The sequence below is a fragment of the Varanus komodoensis genome, unplaced genomic scaffold (assembly GCF_004798865.1).
Source record: "Varanus komodoensis strain SLA01 unplaced genomic scaffold, ASM479886v1 scaffold15, whole genome shotgun sequence".
NCBI lineage: Eukaryota > Metazoa > Chordata > Lepidosauria > Squamata > Varanidae > Varanus > Varanus komodoensis.
This window is the reverse complement of record NW_025335440.1, coordinates 12,773,750-12,800,586: the sequence shown is the minus strand read 5'-3', so window position 1 is coordinate 12,800,586 and position 26,837 is coordinate 12,773,750. Positions and strand designations below refer to the sequence as shown.

At 53.6% G+C, this 26,837-nt stretch overlaps 1 protein-coding gene across 1 annotated transcript in view; it reads left to right on the top strand.

Annotated features, from left to right (window-relative positions):
* SHH (sonic hedgehog signaling molecule) overlaps positions 1–24,865 on the top strand; it is a 26,818-nt gene extending 1,953 nt beyond the window's left edge. The window contains exons 2-3 of the mRNA XM_044425003.1: positions 6,174–6,435; positions 24,159–24,865. Coding sequence (XP_044280938.1) covers positions 6,174–6,435; positions 24,159–24,865 — 969 coding nt within the window. The remainder of the gene's footprint in view (positions 1–6,173; positions 6,436–24,158) is intronic.
* The last annotated feature ends 1,972 nt before the right edge of the window (positions 24,866–26,837 follow it).

The following is a 26,837-nucleotide window of genomic DNA, read 5'->3' as shown; positions in this document are numbered from 1 at the left end:
CCCCGCGCCGGGCTCCCCCGCCGCGTCCCCCCGCCGGCCCTTCGCTCCCGGCCGGCACGGGGCGCGCTCGGCTTAGCGGGCGCAGCGCGCCGCCCCCGCTCGCATTCGCAGCTCCACTTACGCGCCCCGTATCGATCCCAACGGCTCGGGTTTCAGCTGCTCGGCGCGGCCGGCCGAGGCCGCGGCTCCTTCTGGAGCGGCTCGCCTGCCGCGGCGCGGACGCCCCGGGAAAGGCGGGCGGGCCTCCGTCCAGACGGCTCGACCCTCGCTCACCTGCTGCGTGGGGCTCGCGGCGGCGAGGGCGGCCCCGACGGGCGCGCCGGCTCCTCTCTCCGGGGCGAAGCGAAGGCACGGCACGGCAAGCGCCCTTCGCCGGGCGGGAGGGCTCTCCCGTCGGAAGGCAGCGCTGCGGGAGCGGCTCCCGAGAGGGGTGCGCCTGTGCGGGGCGAGGCGGACGGAGCTCCCCCTCGCGTGCCGCCCCCGCCGGGCCTCCCCTCTCGCTCGCCCGCCCTGTCTCCCCGGAGGTAACCCGAGAGAGGCTGCGGCTTCGCTCCCGCTCCTTCCACGCGGCTGGCCGGCCTTGCGCGCTGCGGGGGCTGGCAGCGTTGAACTTCTGACCCCCTGTCCACTTCCCTCAGCCGAACCACACAGAGAGCAGAGCCCCCCCCCCGCCCCCGCGCGCACACGCGTCCCGGTGACCCTTCCCTTTCCCGCCCTTCCTTGCGCACAAAGGGCGACCTCCGGGCCATGCCAGGTGCTGCTGGTGGCGGCGGGGGCGCTGGCTCTCTGCGCCCTCCGAGCTCCCCGGGCGCGGGCGCGGGCGGGGCGGGGCGGGGCGCGGGGCAGGGCTCATCGGAGCGCCGGGTGCGGCAGGGGTCCCCGGCCGGGAGTCGCGCGAGGGCGAAGGAAGCTGGCGAGCGCCTCGGTTGCGGGCGGGACCCGCCGAGCGCGGAGAGGCGCGGAGGGGACCAGGCAGCCGAAGCTCGCTTCGGCGGAGCTGCGCCGGGGCGAGCCCCGGGGAAAGGCATGGGCGATCGGGCCGAGCCCATCCGCCCGCTCCGGGCTCTTCCGGGGGGGCGACTCCCGCGGTGCAGAAGCGGCGAGGGATGGAGGCGCGCGCGGGGGAGGGGCAGAGAGCTGCCGTGGAAGCGGAGAATGTCCGCGGTAGGGACGTGTAAGGCCCAGACCGGCGCCCCACCACACGCACACGCACACGCACACACACTCCGCCGCCCCCGCTTCGTGCCCTGCCTCATTCAGCAGTTTGCCTGCTTCCTTCAGCCTTGGCATGGGGGCGTGGGGGGGGGCGAGATCGGGCGCCCTGCATGGAATTGTCCAACTTTCCGAATAGCTGCTTGCATGCATTAGCGCCTAGTTAATATTAACTGCACGGGGCGGGGAGGGGGGGTTGAGAAGAAGGCAAACACGGCGATTCCAGAGCAGGCGGGCCACCCCGAACATACCGGTGACAGGAGGCCTGGGCCGCAGGCGGACGCGGACGCGGGAGAGCGAGAGCGTGCGGCCTCTGGCTGGATCCGTGGGCGAGATAAGAGCGCCAGAGCGTTTATGATTAAGCTGGAACTCGTCTGAAATAAAACGAATCGGGGTGACGACAATGCGCACGGAGCAGGATGGGCGCGCAGGCACCCACCGGCCGCCGTGGCGCCCGAGTGTCAGGCGGCGGAGAGGGGCGAGCTCGCCCCCTCCCTTCCTCTCCCAGTTCCTTGCACTCGGCCGTGCCCCGCGCCTTGGCTTCTGGGGTTGGAGGGAGGCGATCCTTGCGGCGGCGTCCCACTGTTTTCGGGAGGGCCGGGGCTGCCCCCTGGACACACCTACCCGGGCCCAGTGGCACACGTGCTCCCGAAGCCGGAGGCGCAGGAGCGTGGACTGCCGCAGCCCGAGCTGCTGTCTTTTCGGCTCTGGAGTAAGTCTCGGGGGGTGTGACGCGGCGTCTGTCTTTCTGGCAAGTGCGCGCGGGCCGGTGCGCACGTGCGGTGTAAGGCGTGTCGTGGAGTGGATGGGCCCTACTCCCCGGAAGCGGCCACCGAGGGTAGAGGGCTGGGCTGGGCTGGGCTGGGCTGGGCGGGCGCTCCAGGCGACTGCCAGCTGGGAGGGAAGCCGCTCTCGCACGCGCACCCGGGGGAGCGAGCATCCAGCTGTGCTCACGGTGGCTGAGCGGGACGGGGCTCGATCGGTGGCGCACGACCCAATGAATGAATGAATGAATGAATGAATGAATGAATGAATGAACAGCCGCGCCTTCACGGCTTTGGACGCGACCGCTCCCGCTCCCGCTCAGCCAGCCTGGCCCTTCCCCTTGGAGATCGACCAGCAGGCGGCCGGGAGCCGCCCGCCTCGGTCCATCCGCCCGCGACGCGTGTCGGCCTGCGCCACGCACTTCTCTCGCCCCCGGCCCCCATTTCGCTTTGGGACTTTCGCGCCTTCCCTAGCGGCGTCCGCACCTCCGCGCGGCCGGCGCCCCCCAGCCCTCCGCCGCCCATGGGCGACCTCCGGGGATCCCGCGGGCGAGGGGGCCGTCCGTGCGCTCGGCTGGCTCTCTCCGCGCAAGCTGTTCCTCGGAGGCCTCAGCGGCATCCTCGCCGTCACCCGAGCGGCGGATCAGAGCGGGGATGATGCCGCTGCTGAAGCAAAGCCCTCCCGGAGTGCGGCGCGGGAGCGGCACGTTTTTCGCGGCGATCCGCAGAAATGCGCAGCCAGCAGGAGCGCATCGAACACAATGGGGGGGGGGCGGCCGCGCACAGACACCCGCGCCCCTGTGGGGAGGTTCCGCGGAAGCCCTTCTGGCTGGGGCGGTGCGATGGAGGCCGGGGGCGCGAGGCGAGCCGGATGCCCCAGGAGGAGGCGCTGGGAGGACCGGTGCGTCCACCTTCCCCGCACTTCTCAGCTGGCCCGGGAGTCCGCCCCCTTTCACCAGCCACGGGACTGACTTCTGAGCAGATGAGCGCGGAAGAGCAGGCTGCAGGCCTTTAAACGGGGTGGCCAGTACTGCCTTCCTTCCCACAATGCCGAAATCGAGTTTGGTGCTGTTGGACTCCTGGCCAGGCACATCCTCTCTTCCCTACACAGTTCATATCTCCTGCTGGCTTTCAGGGACGCTTTTGTTCTCCTTAATAGCGGAAGAACGGGGGAGGAGGAGGTCTGCCTTCCCCACTTGGCACCCTCCAGATGTTTGAGACATCTGGAGGCATCTTTTCTGGAGGGCACCAGACCTACCCTTCGCAGGGAGCCACCAGCAATGGCTGCAGAGGGCCAGAAATGAACCAGTCTAGGTAGCAAGGGCTGAGCCAAGTAGACGTGACTGAGCCGACACCAGATTTAGGCATGGAGCAGGTCCATGGGACTTCAGTCGGTCTGCTTCTCTGCCCAAGTCCGGAATCAGATCCATGAGCCTTGAGTTAGTCATGCCAAATTCATATCTGGCTGATTTCAGGGCATCTGTGCTAAGCATTGGATCCAACCCAATGACAAGGTATTTGCCATGAGCGGCACAGGAAGACACGGAAGAGTAACAGAAGTGGCACAAAAGTGGTGGGGCCTGTGAGATCAAATTACCAGTCAGCTGTAGCATCTCAGGCTGTCCGTGGGTTTGTAGGGGCCTGAGGGGGAGTAGAACAGAATGTTCCCCAAGTGAAAAGAGCTGCCTTGCAGGTAGAAAGCTAGTGTTTCAGGAGGTAGGGTTTGGCCTAGTCTTGTTTTTCCTCCCTGTACAGTGATCTGTTTTTTATGCATACAGAAGCTTTCAAACATGTTCGCATATACCTTGACATCCATGGAGTCTGAAAATAGCCTACCTTAGCAAAAGTTTTAACATGTGATCCTGTATATTTGAGAAGAGCTACAGGTAGAGAAGCTGCAATCCTAAACACCAGATAATCTGCCCAGGGTCATGTGGTGTCCTCCGGTTGCTTGGACTCCACCTCACATCAGCACCTCGGGCAGAATGGCCAATGGGCAATGGCCAGGGATTGTGGACACTGTAGTCCGACAACCTCTGTGGGGAGCTCCAGACTAGACAAGCTGTGCCAGGGAGAAAGCCACTTGGGATACAGTAGGACTTACTCGGGAGTAAACATGCATTGGATTGCATTGAAATAAGACCCTCCTCCAGAAAGCTGACCTGTAAGTGACTTACTCAGGTAATATACCTCATGGAACCCAAAGGGACTCCCCTGCACTTTGCATGTAGACCCTCCTAAGAAAGTCTCACTACAGATTTTCAAATAAAATCTGTGGTTGCCGGTCCCACGCGGACTCCAGAAAACAAGGGTTCCCAAGGCGTGTGTTCACAGAGTGCAGTCCTATGAATGCTCTGGCAGTCCTGCAGCCAAGCATGCATAGAATTGCATGGAACGATGGGCTCCTACCCAGCACACAGACCGACCCTGGGTGTGCCTGCTGAGCAGCAAGTCTTGGTGGGGCTTATTCCCCAATCCTACCTGGCATGTGGGCTCCACTAGCACGATCCAAACGGACCTTGGAATAAGCATGTTTGGCATCAGAGGGCTAACTCTCCCATTGTCTTGACTCATAGATCTGCTGTTTGTTATTCAGATGAGCTTTACATTTAGGCAACAGTGTAAATCAGCCTCCTGTCCAGCTCTGTCTCTGTCCATCGCTCATTTTCTTAGACTCCTGCCTCAGTTCGCTTCTAGTCCTGGGACTGTGAGTCAACCAAGCACACACTCGTGGAATGCGCTGCACATCAGATACACTGGATGAGTCTATCCTAAGCAGGCGCCCTCCGGACACTTTGGCCTTTCGCTCGCTGTAGCCTGAAGAGCCCGATCCTGCCTAATCTCAGAGGCCAAGTGGGATCAGGCCTGGTTAATAGTTGGGTGGGAGACTGGCCTCCTGCACTGGGCAGGGGGTCGGACCAGATGGCCTTCTAGGCCCTTCCAACTCTGTGGTTCTGTGCTGGTCCGCTCTGTCCCCATCAGCCCCAGCCAATGGTCAGCAGTACTGGGATCCAGAACATCTGCCTTCCCAAGCGCCCCGGAAGTGTGGGGCTTCCTTTCCTCCTACTGCCAGCCAGCAGGGCAGAGCGGGAGGGAGCTGGGGAGGGCTGGGACTTCCAGTAGATGACAGCGGCGTCTCCCAGTAAGCTGCTTTGCTGCCGATAATGAGGAAGGGGCCAAGCCTGCACCTGCTGCGCCCTGAGCTTCCAGGTGCACCTTTGCAGCACCAGGAGGAGGGATGGCAGGGGCTGCTCAGTCGACGCGGGTGCACTGGGCCTGTGTCTGTGGGGTGAATGGGGCAGGGCAGGATTCTTCTGCAGAGGCGCAAATCCATGCTCATCTAGGCAGAAAATACATCCTCCAGGCTTCAGCATTCTCTGGCCCGCCTCCTTGTCCCCTCCCACCCGCACACACAGGCACACCCCCCTCCTTGAGTCCCATGAGTGGATCCTGTCTGGGTTTTCTTGGAAATTGGTCCCCTGTTTGCACAGCTTTGCTGCCCTCGCTGTCCACGGTCTGCCGTTTGTCTGCCCAGAGTCTCCCCTTTTCTGCTCACCTGCTAATTCTGCCAGAGCCCTTGCGCACGTCCTAAATGGAGAGCCAAAATTTGCGCAGGAAATTCTACTCGCCTATTACCAACGGGCTTTCCTCCCTCAGGAGGGGTGGAGCAGGGCAGCCTAAGGAGCAAGCCACACGCTTGGGCGGGAGTCCCCAAACAGGCGCCGGAAGGAGGTTCTGAGCGCTGCCATCCTAAGATGATGCGAGAGGTCTGCTTTTGAAGCAGGAGGATCAAGCCTCAGCTGTGTGGCTCACGGCCTTCCCTTGCTCCCGTGTGAGCCCTAGAAATAGAAACAGATGGGCAGGGCAAAGGGAGCTGGGCCCTTTGGATGTGCATGAAGGACTGGATCCCCGCCAACCCTCCCTGGGGACCGGGCCTTGGGCTGAACGCCTCAGGTCAGGGGCGAGGCAGCTGAGAGGAAACGCCCCTGGAACCACTTCCCGCTGCCTTCTTAAACCTGCTGCCCTCCAGATGCATGGGGCAACTGCTCCCACCTGCCCCTGTTGTCTGGGGAGGGTGGGAATTGCGATCTGGCAGGCCCAGCGTGGTGGGGGTCCTGTGCCCTTCCTGTGTCCCGGTGTTGTGCCGCAGTGTGCTTTCCCCCCCTGGCGATGCTCCTGTGCTCCTTCGCCCCACAGCGCTGCAAGGACAAACTCAACGCACTGGCGATCTCCGTGATGAACCAGTGGCCCGGCGTGAAGCTGCGTGTCACCGAAGGCTGGGACGAGGACGGCCACCACTCCGAGGAGTCGCTGCACTATGAGGGCCGTGCCGTGGACATCACCACCTCGGATCGGGACCGCAGCAAATACGGCATGCTGGCTCGCTTGGCCGTGGAGGCCGGCTTCGACTGGGTCTACTACGAGTCCAAGGCACACATCCACTGCTCGGTCAAAGCCGGTAAGACGGTGTGGGCGGGGCAGCCGGGGGGCCTCTCAGGGCCAGAAAAGGCCGGTCTTCTACTTGCCAGGGCCCTCGTCACTCCCTAGTAGGAGCTTGTCACATTTGTCATAGCTAGGTGCCCTATAGAAAGAGAAACAGCAGTTCTAAGATCTTACTACCAGTAGTAATCATGTAGTAACACTTCCAGTGGGATTGCATTTTGAGCACCAACAACATGATATGGAGATCACAGAAGGCACCGGTGCTTGATCCTAACCCCTTATTGCCATTGTTCCTGTTGGGAGTAGGAGGAGGATCCTTTACTACTAGTATCAGTAGCCATTTGACATGCCTGTGCAACATGCTAGGGCAGACACAGACCAGATAGCTTACTCTGTCTCACAGCCAGCTACTAAGACTGCTACTGCTAGTAATGTTGTAACTACTCCTACCTTACTATTGATTTAGCATTGGTAGCATCACCAGTATCTTAGATACTATATAAAAGTCCATAGTTCCTTCCTAGTCTGTGTTAGAGGGACAAGAAAAGAGGTGGGTGGTGGGAGATGATTTAGAACAGCAGGGAGAATGAATGCCTTCTCTTGGGAGGGAAGACTACCAGAGAAAACATGGCAGTCTGCTCTATCCATTGGGTGGAGTGAGCTAATTGGTTTGCAGAGGTGCTGGGTTGTCACACAGTTGTGGAGAGTAGCCCAAGTTAACGTGCAACCTCATTCAGGCCTCCCCTTCCAACCATCCTCCATCCAGCCATGCTGTGTAGACACACGGCTGTGTCCTTCCTCGGGGGGAGTCGAGGTCCATGCCTGGGTCGCCTGTCCCTTCTCCTCCTGTTCCGAGCAGCCATCCTAAAGGGAGGAGACCAGGCAAGCCTGCTGGAAGGAAGCTGCCCCAGTGGAACAGCCACAGAGCTCCTCTCACCCACGGAGCCTGTGACGACCCCAGGATGGTCTGGCTGCCCAGAGCAGGGCTCACCTGTGCCCAGGATTGTCTTTCCAGCAGTGGCCACCAGGCACTGGCGGATGTGCTACTTACTTCTGAGACCCAGGGCCTGCCTGGCTGTGCTGGTCAGTCATAGCCCCTGATGGACCTCCTCCCCACACCCTTCCAGGTCTTGGTTGCTAGTGCCCACTCCCTGGAGGAGGCAAGCATGCCAGGAAAGGCAAGGGCAGAAGGACAAGAGAGGTGGGTGGGAGCCTGGGGTTTCGACCAGCTGAGCAGGGCTGTCCTGGACGGGGCGTTTTGAAGGGCTTTCATCCCTGAGGTTGCCACAGGTTGGAGAGGACTTGATGGCACCTCACCACAGTGGCCATTCCCGTGGACTGGTGTGTGAACGAGGACAGGGGGCGGGTTGCCCCCCTGAGGGGTGAACCCACCACCCCCTGGCTCATTTATTTATTTTATTTATTTAGAAAATTTCTATGCCTCCCCATTCGCCGAAGCCTCGGGGCGGCTCACAAAGATTTGCCCCCTTTCCCACTGGGGAGACTGTGGGGCAGGCTGTGAGATGTGCAGTCCGGCCTGCCCATGGACATAGCCCGGTGCTCTTGGCTCCTAAGCTGCTAGTCACAGTCAAAGCCTCACTGGCCAAAGCTGAATCTCACCCACACACCTTTGGGAGAAGGCGTGGGCAACAGGTGCTTTGGCCTGCAGCTTCACTGAGCCCTCACCTGTGTGAGTAATGGGAGGCAATGAGGGGAGCTTAAGACCACTGTCCCTGCAAGCCGGCAGGACCTCCCCCACCACCATCTGCAGCCACAGGATGCTAAGGGTGCAGCTTTTGAGAAGGGTCGGCTGGGAGAGGGCCAGTGCTTCCAGTATCCCCACTGCACCCCTGCAGGGGGTCCTTCCGGCAGCCGCATCGCCAGACTGGTGCGCCAGAGTTCCAACACACATGTATGGAACTGATGGAATCACACATGTAGCTGTAAGGTGAATTCATGCGCAACCTTAGTCAGACCATGGCAGCCACGTGCTCTGCCCAGGATCCAGGTTGCAGGTCCTTGGATGCAAATTGCCCAGCTGCTCTGCATAGCTTAACGTAAACCTGTCAGAGCCAGGCCGGCTAGTGCTCTTCTGGCCCCAGGGGGCGATTGGGTGCCTCCCGCAATGTTGCGTGGTGGAGGGGGCGATTCATTCGGATGAATCCATCCGAACTTTGCGGGCCGTCTGCGTGTGCGCAAATAAGAGCTTACAATCGAACCGCCTGCCCAGTCAAGCACAGTCAGTCGCCCCATTCACCTGGGAGGAGGCTCCTTTGCACCGGGTGGGACTCGCGACTGAGCGGACTTGCACAGAACGGTGCTGGAAGAAGCCCATGGGTCTGACTCCCAGCCCAAGGACATCAACGGAGCCGCAGCTTCCATGCAAATGACCGCAGACAGAGGCCCTGGGAGTTGTCCTCCAGCCCCCAGGGACTCTGGGTTTCCAGTGGCTCCAGGGCATGTGGGGCTGGGGTCCAAGCTTGGAGAGTTTTAATGGGGCATGTGGCAGGACACCCCTTTGGTGGCATCCGTGAAATGAAGGAAGGGATTCCAGTCTTAACTAACATGTTAACTAACATGACTGATTGCCTGATAGGCCACGCGACTCACAAATAACCTAGTCTGCCAGGTATAGATTATTCTACACACGCATTATTGTTACTGTTAGAGTGATGGTGTTAATCAATTTTCTGTACCGCCTTTTCTGTACCGCCAAAGCAATTTACAAAGGGGGCAGGGGAAATCCAGCTTCTGACAGAAAGGCTGCTGACCAGAATCCATTTTCTTTGGGAATATCCTGGTAGAGACCAAATCCCAAACTGGAAGTGCGACACGTGTAGCCTATTTAAATAACCTTCCATTCCCCATCCTGTATTCATCCTAAACTCTCCAGGGCCCTCAAAAAAAAATCCATCATAGAACTATGAAAATTATTTTACATGTGAACCCTAAGCAGGGACCGTTTACATGAGAGGCGAATTCTGTGGGGCACTAAGGGTAGTTCTTTCTTTCCACCAGCTTTTGAGGCCAAAAAATTTGACCCCCTTTAAGTTTTCCTTCTTTCAATTCACCTGCAGCTGCTGGGAATCCCCCATGCTTAGACCGCCACCTGCTGGTCTTTTGGAAAATGCACCCTTTGGGGAGCAAGGTTCTCCCACCCCTCTCCCCTCCACCTTTCCCATAAATTGTCGCTTTTTCACAAAGCAGTTAACAGTGAATGATTTGGGAAGGAAGCATGTGGCTGGTTTCACCATCTCCCCTTGTGTGTTGCGTGGCTTTTAAAGGAAACACTTTAAAAGTGCCAAGAAACACGAAGCTGCGAAAGAAAAATAATGAAATTACTCTAAATATATCAGTTGACATAAGAAGGGTTAACAAAGCACGTGTGATGGGGAGAAAGACAATGGATGAGACCTCATTAAGAACGGCGTGGGAGCAGATCAGATTTCTTTTAACCAGACTTCATAAAAATACACTTTTCTTGAGGCTCCAGTCTCTTCCCCCACTGCCTAACCCCACGTGCTCCTGGCCACTCAGGTCAGACACTGAAAGCTGTTTTTAGTGCCAAGGAATAAGTGAAAAGCTTTGAAAATCGGTGCAAATGTGTATTTGCTACTGAGCATGCTTCTGGATATGAGAAACTGACATGCAGGGCAGGTTTGTTTTCAGCCCCCTGGGAAGACTGTTGACTAGTGGAAATGGGTCCTCTCCGTTTCTCGAAGAAAGGAGTGTTTAGGAGGCTAGATATTACAAGTGTGTGCACGCACACTTGTAATATGTGCTTAAAGTGAGAGGCACATGGAAGGAGAACCGAAACTTTTATTTTCTGTAGTACAAAAACGAGGTAGAGATGTCAGTCCATGGAACCCAGCCCAGCTCGCGATGATCTTTCACAGAGAGGTCCATTCCACCTGCCTCCAGGCAATTAGCTCCTTATCAATGAACTGCAAGACTTCGCTGGATTCTCCCAGTCCAGCCCCCACAGAGTTTGCGAGTTTTCTGGCTTGCAACACTTTCGGCGTGTTGAAGGTCACGCAAGCAGTCTGGCCTCCCCCCCTGCCCCCATTCCAATGCGTAATGCAAGCACTGACCTACACGAGCGTATCCTGGTTGGCTCAATAGTTCTTTGGAGGATGGCAGGGTGGCTTTTAGGATGCATTAGGAAACATCCCTCCCCCGCAAGAAAAGGGTTTGCTAAGGCCCAAAGCCTGAGGATTTATGATCCAAAACTAATGTGCGTGCATTACAGATCTAAGGAAGTTTGTTCACTCAGTCACTAAAGACTCGCGCACACCTTTGCAATGTGCTGATGCCCCAGAGCATTGATAGGACCACAACTCACAGCACACCCAGACTGTATAGCTTGCTGGGGAACACTGGGAGTCCACCACATCGGGAGGGCACCAGCTTGGGGAATGCAAGCTGCGGATGCCAAAGTGGTTCCGGCCGGGACTCGGCATTGCCAGCCTTTGGAGCAATTTGTGGCAGTGGCCCCCAGCCCCGCTCAGAGCCTGGCTCATAGCAGAGGAAGGGCTCTGGGGTCTTGCAGAGACTGCCAATGGATGCCAGGAATGCAGGTCAGCGAGCGGGACGGCAGGGCCTGCGTGGAGCCTCCGCTTCGCCTGGCCACGGGCATCCCCATGGTGGTGGCAGGGGAAGCACCCCTGTGCCTGCAGCAGGCAAGCTCCGCTCACTGTTGTTTGACCGTGGGGTCTGCCATCTGCAAGAAGAAGGCACCTTCAGTTTGCAGAAGGACTCCACTCACAGCGGGTCGCTCTGCTTGGTTTTGGAAGACTTTCCCTCCCATGCACATTCACCAAAGCTCGCCCTGTTCAGGCGACCCTCGGTGCAGCACTTTCAGAGGGTTGAAGGGGCTGCCGCAAGGAGCACCGTGTGGGGAAAGGCACTTCTTTGGGGCTGTCGATCCACCCCGAACCTGGATCTCTACTTATAGACACACACACACACACACACACACACACAAGAAGCAGGGCGGGGGCAGCGGGAGAGAACAGAGGGAGGGAGAGATCAGCCGGGATGCATCTGGAGATTCCTGCCATAGCTGATAGATAAGAATGAGCCTCAGCGGGGCCTTGACTTTTTGAAGTCAAGGACAACTGCATCCCCTCCTTGCCTGTCCTTGTCATTACACTCCCTCCTCCACACCCAAACCAAAGGACTCTGCACAATTGCAACACGGACGGCATAGAAGACAGAAAGTGACCTGGGCAGAGGCTAACGCTGAAGGGGGAAGAGCATGGATAATTTTGCATCTTTAAAAATGTTGTTAGGAAAGAGCAGGTGCCCAAAGCATGACATGGAAATTTGAGGGGAGGGTTTTGAGGAGTTTGGAAAGGTGTGTTGCAGACCCACGGTCAGGCCTGAGCGAGGGATCTTGTTCCACATTAACTCCTGGGGGCACGGAACTTGCTTTCCTCCAGAGGTTTTGGACTGTAACTCAGCTGAGCCTCAGCTGGTGTGACCAATGGCCAAGGATTATGAAAAATGCCATTCAAGTGTTTTGGAAGTAGGGTGGGGATAGGTGCCAAAAGGAGCCAGGTCCATGAAAGAAAGAAAGAAAGAAAGAAAGAAAGAAAGAAAGAAAGAAAGAAAGAAACCAAGCACAAATGTGCATATGCCAATTTACATATGTGTTAAAGTCTCTCTTTCTGGGTGTCATTAATGAGCCTTGTCTCCTAAGGAGGACCACTCCTCAGAAAAAGGGATGTATGGCAGGGGAAAGGAGGATTTTTAATTCTGAGAAAGCCTTAAGCAGAAAGATTCGTGGGGAGGACAGGAGGAGGTGAAGCACAAGGGGCAAATTGTCAGCTCACCTGGGGCAATCAGATGCAATGTAGATCATTAGGACTGTGGTACCTTTAATTTAGTAAGAGCCCTTGGACAACAGGGTGGTGGGGCAGGTGGCCTTCCAGGGATTCAGTTCAAAAGTTTAATTGTGCACATCCCTTTATAAGCCCCCCTTATCTAGCTTCACCTCAAGCCCATAAAGTGAATTTATTGCCATGTGGTATAGAGAGCAATCAAGTCAGCATGGCGCAAAGTCTTAAGATGGGTGGGCAGAAGGTTGGCCTCCAGGTGCTTTGGCCTTCAACTCCCAGCCTCGCTAGTTCTGGCAGGTAGGTAGGGTCCACCTCTGGAGGCCTACTTTCAGCTCACCCATTCAGGAGAAGTGACGACATGGAGGAAGGCTCAGGGCTGTGCCTGTTGTCTGCACAGAGTGTCCACGGTCCTGCAGAACACACTGTGCTGCTATAGCCATGCTCTGTATTTTGGATAAAGGGAAGGCACCAACCACCCTGCAGAATCATGTGCACACAGGAGCCAGAAGTGTGGGGCGGGTGGAGGATGGATGTCCTCCATTTTCCCTCACCCTCTTTCCCGCTCTGTCCTGATGACCATCACCTGACGGGGCTAAGATTGCTCAGCCTCACAGCACCATCATGCCAAAGATGACCATGCGAAGTGCTCGGAACAGTTGAAAAGCATTACATGCCTCTGTAGTAGCCACAGTAGTCCTGAGAGGAGGAGTCGGAGTCCCAGTAGTAATCAGTTAATTGTTATAGTGGAGGATGTGAGATCTGAAGTGGGTACTTCTCCGTGCACACTTCTGCACTCTTTGCTCCGCCATCTTTTCATTTCGAGGCCCCTTCCCCAGCCTGTGCTGTGGTCCACATGGGTTGGCCTGCAACCCCCATCATCCACAGCCAGCATGATCAACCCTGTAGTCACCTTCCAAGCAGATTTGGAAATGCCCCCTCTCTACGGACTCTGCTAACTTGGGTAAACCCATGCAGCCTACCCCAGCCCTAACCCCAGCCCTTTGTGGCGTCCATGGGCAGCAAACCTTTCCCCAGGACCAAATCCAGGCATTAGCATGCAGCGCACACTCGGGAGTTTGTGGAGGGAGGGGAATAATTTAAGGGCATGTCACACGAGGTCGTGTGACTGTACAAGGTGGATTTCCTGGGAGCTGCCTTGAATCCCGTCTGCTCAAGCCGGTTTCAAATGGCCGCGCTCTGGTTTCATGACTGAGAATCTGATGAGAAGATTAAAACGCAGAGGGGTCTGGGCAGGGAAGTTCCTTTGAGCTGCCATCTCTATTTGCCAAAAGTATGATCCGGGAGATTGGAATGCTAAAGAGGCAGGTCCCCCAGCCCCGCTCTGCCTCACACGCACTCACACCAGGCCTGAATGGCTGTCAGGAGGGCACCAGCATTAAAAGAGACCGGGATAATGAGAGCAAACTCCTCCATTTCAAATTCAAATACACATCTTGAGTGTTTTGGAAAAGTCTCCCGGTCTGTGCAAATAGGGCTTGGAAGAACTTTGGGGGATTCTGTGCGGGGGTGTCTTTCTCTTTTTTTAAATTTTGGAGTGTATGTGTGTGAATTGGTGTAGAGGTCCCCCCCCCACACCTGAACAAATAGGGTGTGAGGGTGGGGTGGAGAATTGGAAGTGTCTCCTCTCTTTTAAGAGTGCCTCCCTTTATTACACAGATCAGAATGACAGTGCCGACCCTTTATTGGATTTTAATTAGTGCACCCAAATAAGGGCCTGCTCAAAGGAGCAGATTTTCACACCTCCGGCAGTTTGCTGGCATGTTTACCAAGTTGCTACACAACTGGGCCTTTTTATCAGGCCCCTCTGAGTGTGTAAACAAAGCCCTGGCTGAAGCAGGGCTCGGAGGACAGGGGACCGCGTGGAGGTGGCGTTCGATTCCTTAGAAAGGGCACCACTGCTCACGAATTGCCGTATTTCACCCCCGGCCAGAAAGATTTCTGGCTGGCTCATGATGCATCTTCCATTCCCAAGCAGAAGAGATGGCGTTGTTAGCCAGTCAATGTCCGTCCGTCCTTCCTTCCTTCCTTCCTTCCTTCCTTCCTTCCTTCCTTCCTTCCCCCTTCCTTCCTTCCTTCCTTCCTTGGGTTGGTTTGATTGTTTTCACTCTTTCTAAGAAAGGCATTCAGGGCTGTTCCGAGCCTTGTTTTTGAACTGCATCAGAATGAAATGTGTTTTCAGGATGAAATTGGTTCTGGTAAATGCCCCCCATGGAAGATGTTTCTTCCAATAACATTGTCCCCAATCATCCTTAAAGTTTCATCCTGTGCATTAAACTCGACTCAAAAGTCAGTCCCACTGAGCTGAATAAGACTTCATTCTAGTCGTAAGTCTAGTGTTTATAGGATTGTAGCTGGCTGGAGCATGCTGGGAGTTGTCTAAACCTGCACCTTTAGTCTTGTTTTTCATTGCCCCACTGCCAAGATTCCTTGGAGGGAGATAATATAGTCAGTCTAAGGCTCTGATGGTAGACACACAATATAAACCCCACTGAGTGCAGTGGGCCTTACTTCTGAATCATTTTGCATAGAGTTGAGCTGCTAGTTTGTGGTATAGATATACTAACGGATAATGACAAGTAAGGGCTATATACAATTCAAGGGTGTTGTAGCCCACCAGAACTGGTGCCCTCCAGAGGTTTTGGACTATACTTTTCGACATTCTTGACCTAGGGCTGATGGGACCAGGTGTCCAAAGCCTCTCGAGTGTGCCAGTTCAGGAAGTACAACAATCTTTGAGCATCTCAGTCCAAGCTTGCAAACCTATAACTCCTAGCTGATCCTGAGACCGAGTCAACTCCTTCAGGAGAAGCTTGAACCTTTCCCCAAAGGGGCTATCTACTCCAGAGACTTGTTTGCCCAAGTGTCCAGACAGTTGCCCGTGGGCAACCAATAAGCAGGACATGCGTGCCGTGTTGGACTCTCCAGCAAATGGTGTATGCAGGCGAGATGAGTAGCTATTGATAGCCTTGTCGTCAACAAATTTGTCTCTTCTTCCTTTAAAGCTGCCTAAGTTAGGATGCACGAACTGCCATCTCGTGGCCTTGAACTCCAAGTTTAACTGTGTGCTATGTGAACTTGCTCTTGCTCTCTTCAGTCCTGAATCTCCCATACCTGAATACTATGCGTGTTTTTAAAGTACATGTTGGGTTGCATCCACATGTGCCTCCTTAAACATACCCGTAAAATATATTAAGTGTACTCTTTCTTCAACTGCAGTTATGTATAGTAGATCTTACCCGATCATTGTGAGTTACTGCTTGGAAGTTGATCCAGTGCAACTCTGGATCAGACGCTCAAATGTTGTGGCCACTTCTGGTCGCTGCATGGCTGTCTCTATTGTGTAGAGAGCCACAACTGGAACCAGATTGACATTGCTCCTCTGCCTGGTGGAACTGGACTCCCCCACTGCCTCCTTCCCATGGCGGCCATCCCAGCTCCCTGAAAACGACACCCAGAGAATAGGGGACACTCCTGAATGGGGTGAACTGTGGGCGCCTGATGGAGAGGAAGACTCACCAAAAAAGGAGCAAGCCAGTTCTTGCTTCCAGCTCCTAGTGGTTATGCTTTCATTTTCCAAGCCGGGATCCCAGATAATGGGGGTCATAGCCAACTGGGATGTCCTAGTCTAATGCTGGACTGGCGGAAGAGAGAGTACACGGGGATGAAGGAATCCTCTTCATATACATTCTTGCAATTATCGGTTCATAAATTATATAGGGTGTCTGGTGCTGGGCAACCAAAGCAGGCCTCTCTCCTGGGACCCTGCAGTCTAATATGGGGAAGAGGAGATTGGTGGCAACAGTAAACTGGGAACAGTGTGAGTTTTGTTCTGTTTTGCCTGAGTAAGCAGTGAGGCACCTTGTGTGGTCCTGCCAAAGTTGTTGGACAGCAGCAGCCCATGCTTTTACCATGCATGCTGGGGCTGATGGAAATTGGAGTCCAGCAACATCTGGAAGGCTATAGGTCCCCCTGTCCCCAGGGGGCTGAGAGGTGGCTTGCAGGTTATGTCAAAGGTTACACAGACCATTTGGGGTTTGAGGAGGGAATTGAGGTAGTGAGGATAAAGAGAGACTGTGGCAAGTTCAAAAATATGATCTAGAAGGTAGTTCTGGCTGTTTAGGGCACAAAATACTTGTTCAAATACTTAAGCTTGGGAGTCGGACTGCTCTAAGGGGGACTAACACTGGATGCAAACTGTTGAGAGCAGCTGCACACAAGTGGAATCTATGAAAGAAAACTGTCTAGGGAGAAACAGGCCTCACTTCCAGGCTTGGGACTGTAGCACGTTTTTCATGCTGATCTAATTCAAAGTCATGGCCTCCTAACAGACTGAACACCGGGTGTAAAGAGGCCAGATTTCAACAAGCATTGAGCAAGTCATTCTTCATACAAAGGCACTGCTGCAGCTGCTGTTCCTTATGGTTATTCCTGATGCAACCAGTTCTGAGGATATTTTCTTACACTATAAAACCAGCCCGTCTTAATTAGGCCAGTGCAAAGCAGTGCAGGACCAGCCCTGCTGTGAGGCAGCTACCTCAGGCAGCTGATTGCAGGTGCCATGAAAGAGCAGCAATGATTTGTCGGGAAGGGAATGATCCTGCATCACCTAGACATTATCAACAGATGGGGACATAGGATAGTCCTGCTTGGAGAGTCAGCGATCCCACCCCTTCCCCCTTACAGCCAGCACAGAAAGAAGGAAAGAACGGCCACCCTCTGAGTTGGGACTGTGACCTCTGAGCTGAGTTGATGGGGTGGGGAGGGCAAGAGACCGGCTTGACCAGGATTTGAGGTCCCTCCCAACTCTGCTATTCTATTCTAGAGGGTACTGGGAAGCCACGCCAGTCTCTTTCCTTCCCTGCCATTTCCAGAAGGCAGAGCTGGAGCGGCATGGCGGGGATGCAGACAGTGGAAAGCACCTCCCCCATTCCTTCTGTTTTGCACGGGGCGCCATCAACCCGCCAAGTCTGGGAGGCTGCTAGCATCCCCACAGAACTGTGACCTTGCGTCATGTTTGCTGCCCTGGAGAAGGAAAGAGGTGACTGTGGAATGGCCAGCCTTAGGTTCCAAGAGAACTTAAGTAGCTCGGACTATTATGTTATTTGGGTTTTGCGCAGGACTGCAAGAGGCTGGGGGCGAAGTACCGTTTGCTGCTTGGATTCAGGCAGCAGCGAGTCTTGTGCCAGGCCAGCAGCCTGGGAACACCGAGGGGCCAAGGCTAAGTATCCCCTCCATGTTGTGTAAGAAACCAGGACTTGTTGTCATGCAGTACACCAGAGAATAGCTGCTCTGTTTCAGTGAGCGAGTAGCTGGCCCTGGGTGAATTTGGGGTGTCTGTAAGCAGAAGTCATCCTCAAAGGGTTTTGATCTGAATACGAATCTTCTGAAAGCAAGGAAACCAAATTTGAATGTGAATTTGCAGGCTGTTCCTTGTTTGAGCTTGAAAAGCATTCCTTGTTTGAGCACTGATGTTTAACTTCCTGGGTAGAGCCAAGAGACCCACCCTGCATGTTTGGACTCTCTGGAGAGAGGTGTTAAATTGTTTTGGGCAATAAATATGTCCAAGGAGATTGGTATGTTTATTACATTAGATGCATGTTCTGAGAGCGTCTGTGAGATGGAGCAGAGGCCCAGGTTCTGGGAGGGACAAGAAGCCCTGGCTTCTTTGTTCTGCTCCTCTTTCCTCTCATTGTTCCTGAAAGAAAGTCAGCTCAAGAAATTATCTCGCTCTCCCTCGGTCTCTCTCTTTCTCTCTCTCTCTCACACACACACAGATGTCCATTTAGCCTGTTCTAAGGTTGCAGATGAGAGGAAGATGCTGCATTTCCATACAAAATGCAAGGAAATGCAGTTAAGCCAGTGCACACATTGACTGACTGATTTCCTTGTATTTCTTTTCATCCATAATCCAGCTTTCTACCAAGGCAACATGCATGCTCTCCATTTTTTATCCTCACAACAAGCTTGTGAGGTAGGTGTACCTGAGAGACAGGGGCTGGCGCAAGGATTCGGATCAGCCCAGTCTAGCATATGCAAAGGTCTCGCAGATGGAGCACCTGCTCGCCTTCCTACTCCTTAACATATGGAAGCTCCCACTCGATACAGGGGACAAACAGGGCAATTTCTGGAGAAAGGGTAGCAAACCGTGGGCTTCCTCTCTCTAGGGCAACTTGCCCGGACCATTCGCAGGTCAGGGAACCAAGTAAGGATGGCTACTTTAACAGCTTCTAGGAGAGCCTAATGGTTTTGAAAGGTGCTCAGGACATTAGAATAGCATGGCTGATGCTTTGCATCACACACCTCAGCCCTTCTTGTCAAATCAAACTGTAAAACATAGCCGTAAAATCAACCTGCCATCTTTAATCTGTGCCAAAGACAGAAGCTGTGTTATCAGCTGCCCTGCCTCCATCCTAATGCAGTGAATAAATGAAATAATTCTGTGGCCTGGCAGGAGGCAGAGAGGGAGGAGAACGTATTACTGGGATAACTTCCGGTGTGCATGTGGGAAGACTTGCTATGGACCCTTTCTACTGACGTTCTTCACCTGCTCTCCACTGATACACACCTATCTAAACACTAGGCCAGTGCGGCCCCAAATGAATGGGGCGCTGGCACAGGATGCAGGATGCCACGAGCAGGACTACAGATTCCGTCTGCAGTTCGAAGCTCATCAGAGGGCACAAGTTCTCTCTTCTCCCTAGCAACCGTGTTTCCATGGTAACAGAGTGTCAGTGGCCACCAAGATGTACGGCTCCATCGTTTCATCCTGCCCCTGCCTTGCTTGGGCAAAAGTTGCTCAGAGCTGCTTCTCTTGCCTCTGCTCCAAACAAAGGACCGGCCTCCTCCGGCTCAGGGTGTGTTCACGGAGTCGAGTGCTCAGTCGCTGAACTGCGGCGAGTCCTCCTCGGAAGCACGGGGTAGGGAGATACCAAGCGGTCCTTTCCGGGGATTCCCTCCCCCATGCCTACTTGCCTGCTGGAGAACCCCTGAGAGTTGCACTTCGCTTCCGGGATGTCCTTCGGGATATTCAGGCAGCTCATGCAGAATAGATGGCACAGGTTGAGCGTGTGTCATCACTCCCCGTTGTCACACTGAATAAACATCAAAGGCCTATTAGGCCTCACAAGCAGAGGGTCACCCTGCACGCACACCCGGCCCAATCCGAGGATCAGACTGGTGAGCTGCTGCTGATAAAAACCTACATTCTCCAGGTTACGTTTTGGAAACGACCCGTGCAGATTACCAGGCTATCTCATGGTGGTCTTGCCGGTCATTGTCACGGGTCAACAAGGCACCTCCAGCTTACAGTGGCCCCATGAACAGGGCTGACCTTGGCAGCCCTGCTCAACTTTGATAAACTCAAGGTTGTGGCTTTCTTTATGGAGGCAAGCAATGCAGGCCACATTATGATGCAAGTCTGGACAGGAAAGAGGCCTATCATTCCCAGCATGGTCCAACCAACTGGCTGGGAGTTGTAGTTCTCTTTCCTGTCTAAACATCAGCTTAAATCAGCTGTGTGGTCTCAACTCTTCCCCACCAGCTTTGTAACAGCCTACCGTTACAGAGGACTGCCCATGCCCATGTAGGAAGACACCAGAGCCAAAGCATTGTCGGTCTACAAATTTATCTGTTACTCAAACCCCGTGGATTCAAATTTGCCACCATCAATTAATCAACTGAACTTTAGTTGATTTATCTACTAGTCAAAGCCTGCAGCCTCACTGAAATCCTGCAGTACTTTATCTCATCTCAGACTCAGTGCTTTCTCCATGATCTGGAAATACTATTTTTTGTTTTCCCAAGCAAGGGAACCCGGCTCCAGCTGCAAATCCAAGCCAATTGCAGCTTTGCTTAAGACTGCTGCCTTGGCTTCCGCGTTGTAACCATAGAAGATTTAACATCTGGGCAGCTGAGGCATGACGAAGAGCGAGCGTGCATTAACGCCGTCCCTGCTACCCCTTTAATTCTAATGGGATGCGTGCAAACTTCATAGGTAAGGCAGCAGGTGTACAAACACGTATGGGTGGGGACGGAAGATTAGATTTCAAAGCCTCCTAGCCTGTCCTGGGAAAGAGGCAGGCATGTCTCGCTCAGGCTCCTTGTCTGGCATTGTTATCATGCTCATAGGCACATCGGCAGCCTCAGCACCGTTGCCAGTGGAGGGGACTTTCCCAGCATTAATCTTTGGGGGAAAGGAGTAGCTGCAGAGCTCCGTGCTGCACCCTTGGAGCTGGGAGCTGCTCTCCTCACGCCGATGCGCAGGCCCAGGCGGCGGCGACGCAACCCCGTTTCCACGCAGGGTGGCTTCTGGCAAGCCGCCTTTGCACGCAGCAGATGCTGCAAGCAATGGGGAAATGGAGTGGAGATCAATGCAGGAGAGCATCGTGACACGCCGGAGCGGCAGCAGACCAGGCACAGGTCACATGGCCGCAGCTGGGACTTCCCCGGGCTCCTGGAGCTGCGCGCACGTTACATACAGCAAGGAGGAAGGGAACAATCAACCCCGACATGTTCCATCCGTGCCCGGTGTCTCCAGTTGTGAGGAAGAGGCACCGCATGCATGTTCCGAGCCGAGCACTCCCTTCTTTATTGCTTTAATTATTCCTCTGGCATTCAAAGCAAGTTCCTGGGCTGAACCCTGCTCAAATTAAGCCCTGGATTTTCCCTTACCTATAGGAATGTATTAGTATGATAATTGCAGAAGTCAAGATCTTGGGGGCAGACATGGACTTGAGCCAGAAGGATAGTGTGTCTTCCATTAGCAGATGCAGTGCAGGATTCACCATTAGGTAAGTTCAGTGCAGCACAAGGACCTGGACAAACTGGAGGCATCCCGATCCCACCGCTGCCTCTGGCCACTTTACACAGGGCCTTTCCGTAAGTTAGACGAAAGGTGGGTTTGGTGGGGGCTGCAAGGCAAAAGTGTTGCATGAAATTTGCAGCTTACATCTCCTCCTCCATCTTATCCCCACAGCAACCACCCTGTGAGGTAGGCTGGGCTGAGAGGCTGTGACTGGCCCAGAGTCCCCCAGTTGGCTCCATGGCTGAGCGGGGACTGGAACCCAGATCGCCTGGGTCCCAGCCCCACGCTCTTAGCCACTGCACCACACTGGCGCTCCATCTTTGTGTTGGAGCCACCACTCCTGCCTCAGACCTCTCTTGCTTCTGGATCGGCAGCTGGGAGAGGGACTCCGGATGGGCCTGGGGTCCCCCGTTGGCTCTTACACCTTCTCCTGAGGGCCACCACGACAGGACACGTTTGCATCTAGCCGATGTAACAAGAAAATGAGGTGTGTGGAATGGAGCAGGTCTGGGCACGGTGGCCAGAACTCGAGTGGATTCTCACGTTAATTAAATCTGGGCATCGCAAAGGCACCATGAGATGGGTTTCGTTAAAGAGGGACTCATCGCTGACTTCCTTTTAGAAAGTGCTGGCTGGCCCAGCTGCGGCAAGACACTGGCCAGATCTTCATTCTCCTTAGCTTCAGGTGTTCCCAGACCTGCTTCACTTCACATGCCCTATTTACAGGCTGTTTTGAACAGCCTGTCCTGACTCTTGCACGGTGGGTTTCCTTCAATGTGCCTCCCGTGATGGTGCGGTCTCAGTTCTGAACCACATTGCCGCAATAGAACAGTTTTGTTCTCCTGGGCACCACATGGGTTACTCCCAAAAAGGTTCTCTGAAAACGCTGAGTTAAAATCACCTGGTGGCAATTTGACTATATCAGGGAGGAGCATAATATTCCAGCCACTGATTCTTGTTGACAAGCTTGGATCCAGCCTCTGTCTTCCTCCAAGGAGCGGCCTTCAGCGAGAGGAAGGACTCTGCTCATAGAACATCATTGTGCATGATTCTGTGGGTCGCCTTGCCCTGCATCACACCCACAGTGCACTCTGTTCAGCAGGGTCCCATTTTCCGGGGCTGGGAGGGCTGTCCTGGGGAAGCCCGCATGCCGCAGCATCACTGAATCCAGTGATTAGGAGGGCCAGAGAGCTGGTGTGTGGAATCAAGACCACCACAGCAACTGATGTGGGGAGGGGGACCCAAGGCTGTATTAGGGGGGAGACCTCAGGCCACAACTCCCAATATCTAGCTGAGAGATGATGGGCATGTGATCCAAACATCTGGAGTGTAACACTGGGGAAGACTGGTGCACCGTAGCTCCCCCATCCATTACCCTCCAGATGTTTTTGACGTCAACTCTCATCAGTCCCAACCGGGATGCCCAATGTGGAGGAGTGCTGGGAATTGTAGTCCGGAACATCTGGAGGACACCTGACTGGAGAAGACTGCTTTAGAAGCTGGCATCCCACTTATGGGTCAAGACCAGACAGAAGGGACTTCTCAGCCTAAGTCAGGTCTCGGGGACAGCAGCGATACTTTCTTTTTGCTTGAGGTTTTTCTCGAAAGAGAGGAGACACAGGTAGCCCGATGCACAGGAAGTCTGGTTGTTAGTCTGGAAGTCGATGTATGATGCCCATTGCGGCTGGTGGGGTGGAGGGCAGGTCCCTGATACTCTACTGTGGTTGCTGGATGAGGGCAGGGGGGAATTCCGTGCGGCCTTTGGAAACCCGGGAGCAAATGTACCTGCTGTGAGGGCTCTCTCTGCCAGGAGTGGGCATGTGGGGCAGAGACTTGCCACCCCCTCACCCCAACTACAGAGCCGTCTTTATTTTTAACCCATTTATGACCAGACCCTCCATCATTTGTAGCTGATCTGTGTACAAATAAGAGGAGAAAATAGGAGTATTTCTTTTCTTTTCTTTTTTAAAGGAGGGGTTCTATTCTGCAGTTAGGGATTCAATGTAGGCCCTCCTGGACCTGAAAAGGCGTTTGCTTATTATCCATAAGCAGCATGCCATCCAGAGATGCGCTAGTTGATCTTGATGCATTTCTACGCACTCCCACCCTAAAACAATATATAAATGTAAGATATACTGATTGCATGTAGCCCGTGTTAAATACACTGTGTAATATTTCAGAGCACTAGCTGAAATGTGTAGCAGTCTGTGTCTTCTGGAGTCCTCTTCCTCATAAGATCTCCTGCAACGCCATGGGTGGGTTCAAACATTATGGCATCCATCATGGTCAATCACCAGGTGGTCTCGCCAGCAGCCACCATGAGCCCGGCAAATGAAATGTGGCCAGGAACTCAACAAGGATGCTTAGAGAATGGGTCACCACAGCTGAAACCACGTGGCCCCTTCTTGCCCGGGAGTGAGCTCCTCAGGCAGATCATGGACTTGGTAGAGGTGGACTTGTCCTGTTCTGGTTGCGTGCCTGTGGAGCCCGGCCTCTCTTCTCTGCTCCTCCTCAAGCAGCTTCCTCCCCAGCAGGGGCAGGGAGCAGGGGAGGCTGGGCATACACCAAGAAGGGGGCATCCCTGCCCAGCCCTTCCATGGAGAAGGAAGGAGAAAGCTCTTGCCATGGAGAAAGGCACTCAAGCAGAGGTGGAGAAGGAAGGACCCAAGCTAGGCAGGGATGTTCCTTCCTGGAAGCAGCTTGGAGATTCTGATAACTTCACACTTACTTCTTAGCAGATGCACATGCCACTTCTCCTCTGAGCCACTCCTGAAGCGGTTTACAAAAAAGGAATTTGAAAACATGCTCAGTGGTGTCATATTAGGGGCTGGTTCAAAGACGGCTCACAGCTGCAGGAAAGCCGAAGTAAACCGTGCTACCTGTTGCAGCCCAACCTGGCTCAGGGGAGGTCATTCCACAGGGCAGATGCTTGTCTCTCTGCTGCTCCCAGGCAGAATCCAAAGAGTTCTATCCAGTTTAGCTTCTGGTAGCGTCTTCTCCTCCACACCTACCTGGTTCTGTATGCATTGGCCCCTTGGCTGTGCTCTAACCCAGTCTCCTGTCTTCCCTGTGCAGAGAATTCTGTGGCTGCCAAGTCGGGCGGCTGCTTCCCAGGATCAGCCCAGGTGAATCTGGAGCAAGGAGGCACCAAGCTGGTGAAGGACCTCAGCCCTGGCGACCGGGTGCTGGCCGCGGACGTGCAGGGGCGGCTGCTGTACAGCGAGTTCCTCGCCTTCCTGGACCAGGAGGAGCCCCCCATGCACAAGCTCTTCTACGTGATTGAGACCCAGTGGCCTCGGACACGCCTCCTGCTCACGGCGGCCCACCTGCTCTTTGTGGCCCCGCCGCAGAACCATTCCCAGCCCCGGCCCATCTTCGCCAGCCGCGTGCAGCCGGGGCAGCGCGTCTACGTGCTGGGCCAGGGGGAGCAGGCGCTGCTGCAGGCCGCGGTGGTCCAGCGGGTGTCGCTGCAGGAAGACGCCTCGGGGGCGTACGCCCCGCTCACGGCGCAGGGCACGATCCTCATCAATCAGGTGCTGGCCTCGTGCTACGCCGTCATCGAGGAGCACAGCTGGGCCCACTGGGCATTCGCCCCCTTCCGCGTCGCGCACGCCCTCCTGGCGACGCTGCACCCCAGCGGCCTCTCCTCGCCGGTCCTCTTCGCAGCTGCTGCAGCAGACGACGCGCCAGCGGGAGTCCACTGGTACTCCCGCCTCCTCTACCGCATCGGCCGCTGGGTGTTGGATTCTGAGATGATGCACCCGCTGGGCATGGCCAGCTGAGGGGACAGCTCTGCAAACTCCGCTCTTACCCGTCGTAAGAATAAAATAGTACAAATGGGGGAGAAACTCAGATGAAGAAAGGAAGAATGCAAGGAAGGAAGGAAGGAAGGAAGGAAGAACAAAAGACTTTAAAATAATAATAATAATAGTAGGACAGTCCAAAGTAGACTTTAAGGAACAGAAAGAGCCCAGGAAGTTTTTGTTTTAGTTTATAAATATATATATTTTTATTTGATTTATATTTTTGTCTGTATGTTTTATTGTCTTGTTGTCTTCATCTCCTGGATATTTATTTGTTTGGTAATTTGAAATAGATGTTTTAAAGAATATGAACCCAACCTTCAAGAGCCTTAAATAGTTTCTTTGATAATTTATTATCACGTGAACTGTACACTCACAGGGGAAAGAAAATTATTTTGCGTGGCCAAGCAAAACTGCACAGAGTTCTATTTTTCTATGTGTCATGTGTGTCCAGACTTTCCAAAAGTAAAATGCTTGTTCTCCCATCTAGACATGGCTTCGTTCTTTCCCAACAGCGAGTCTCAGAACAAACAAAAGACATACTCCATGGTGGGGGGAGGGGTTCCGTAAATTATATTTTTATATGCAGAATTGTAAATTCAATTTTTTTTAGAGATCAATACTTAACAGTCACATTTCATTGTTTTGAAATAGTGTAAAATATGAGAATATATTATTTTAATTTAAATAGTATCAAATGTAAGGTCATTTTCTGTATTGTTTCTATTGTCTTTGGAATATTTTGCTTTGTATAAAAAATGACCACCCAATTCATCAATGCCCTTGGAACTCCAGACTGTTACACAACGTTATTCATTGGCAAAACTCGGGGGGAAACTCTCTTATTTTTACCTTCAAAATCAAGAAGAAATTTATGAGAAAATATTTTTTAAAACGCGCACATGCTGGCTACTATGTGACAATGGAGAATAGTTTGTACAGAGGGAGGGGAAAGGATGTTTTGCATTAATAAACTGATAAATAACTGCTGTCAATTTACTAAAATGTATTTTTGAATATTTTGTAATAGTTTTCATAGTTTTATAGAAATAAAATGTGCCATGCACAGTCTGGTTAGTATATAAGAACAAAGCATTCTGGTGCATCACATTGGTTTCTTTTTCTTTTTACCAGTTGCTTAGGTAGGAAATGTGACTCTCCCACATCAAACCCTGTTAAATTTTAATGTATAGCCAGAGTTGTCACAGGATCACATATTCTGAAAATTAAAACAAACCCTGACACAGAAGCTGTAATGCTATCATACCTATTCACCCGCAATTTTAGTTAAGACCTATAAAATGTTGGCAGGCTCCATTCCAAATAACCTGGCCTTAATGGTAGCATGTCTATCCATATAAAAAAAATCAGAATTTCATGAGATGGCCAGTCCACCTCAAGTTAGAGTCATGCCCACCGATTTGTGTATATCTAAGTCTGAATCCAAAACCCTGCTATGAAAGAGCAAGCAAAAGCTCAGCCCAGGCACTAGAGATGAAGGTTTCCAGACCCAGAACCATGATGGTGTAACGTAACCAGGTAGATCTTCAACATGTCAGTGCTGCATCTGGAAACCCTTTCAGCCTATGGGACATTATGTTGAAGCATCTCATAATTTAGTCCATCGACTGCAAAAGAATAAATTGAATGCTTAGCTGAAGAAATGGCTGATGGTTTGTTTGACCTGGAGACTGCTTCAAGCTGTGTGTGCCCATCAGGTGAAGGAGACATAGAAACATGACTTTCTGCTAAATTCTCTTGAAGGACTTCATATAGATGGCCAGTTTTCAGCAGGACCTTTGTGTGTGAATAACCTTGCTCCAAAAGCAGCCTGTCTGAAAATCCACAGCTTCCTAGTGGTTTGTGAATCCAAGCCAGCCAGGGCTCGCTATAAAGAAGCTCACGTTTATTCACATGCAAAGTCTATTTTTCCTGGTGCTTCCCAGATATT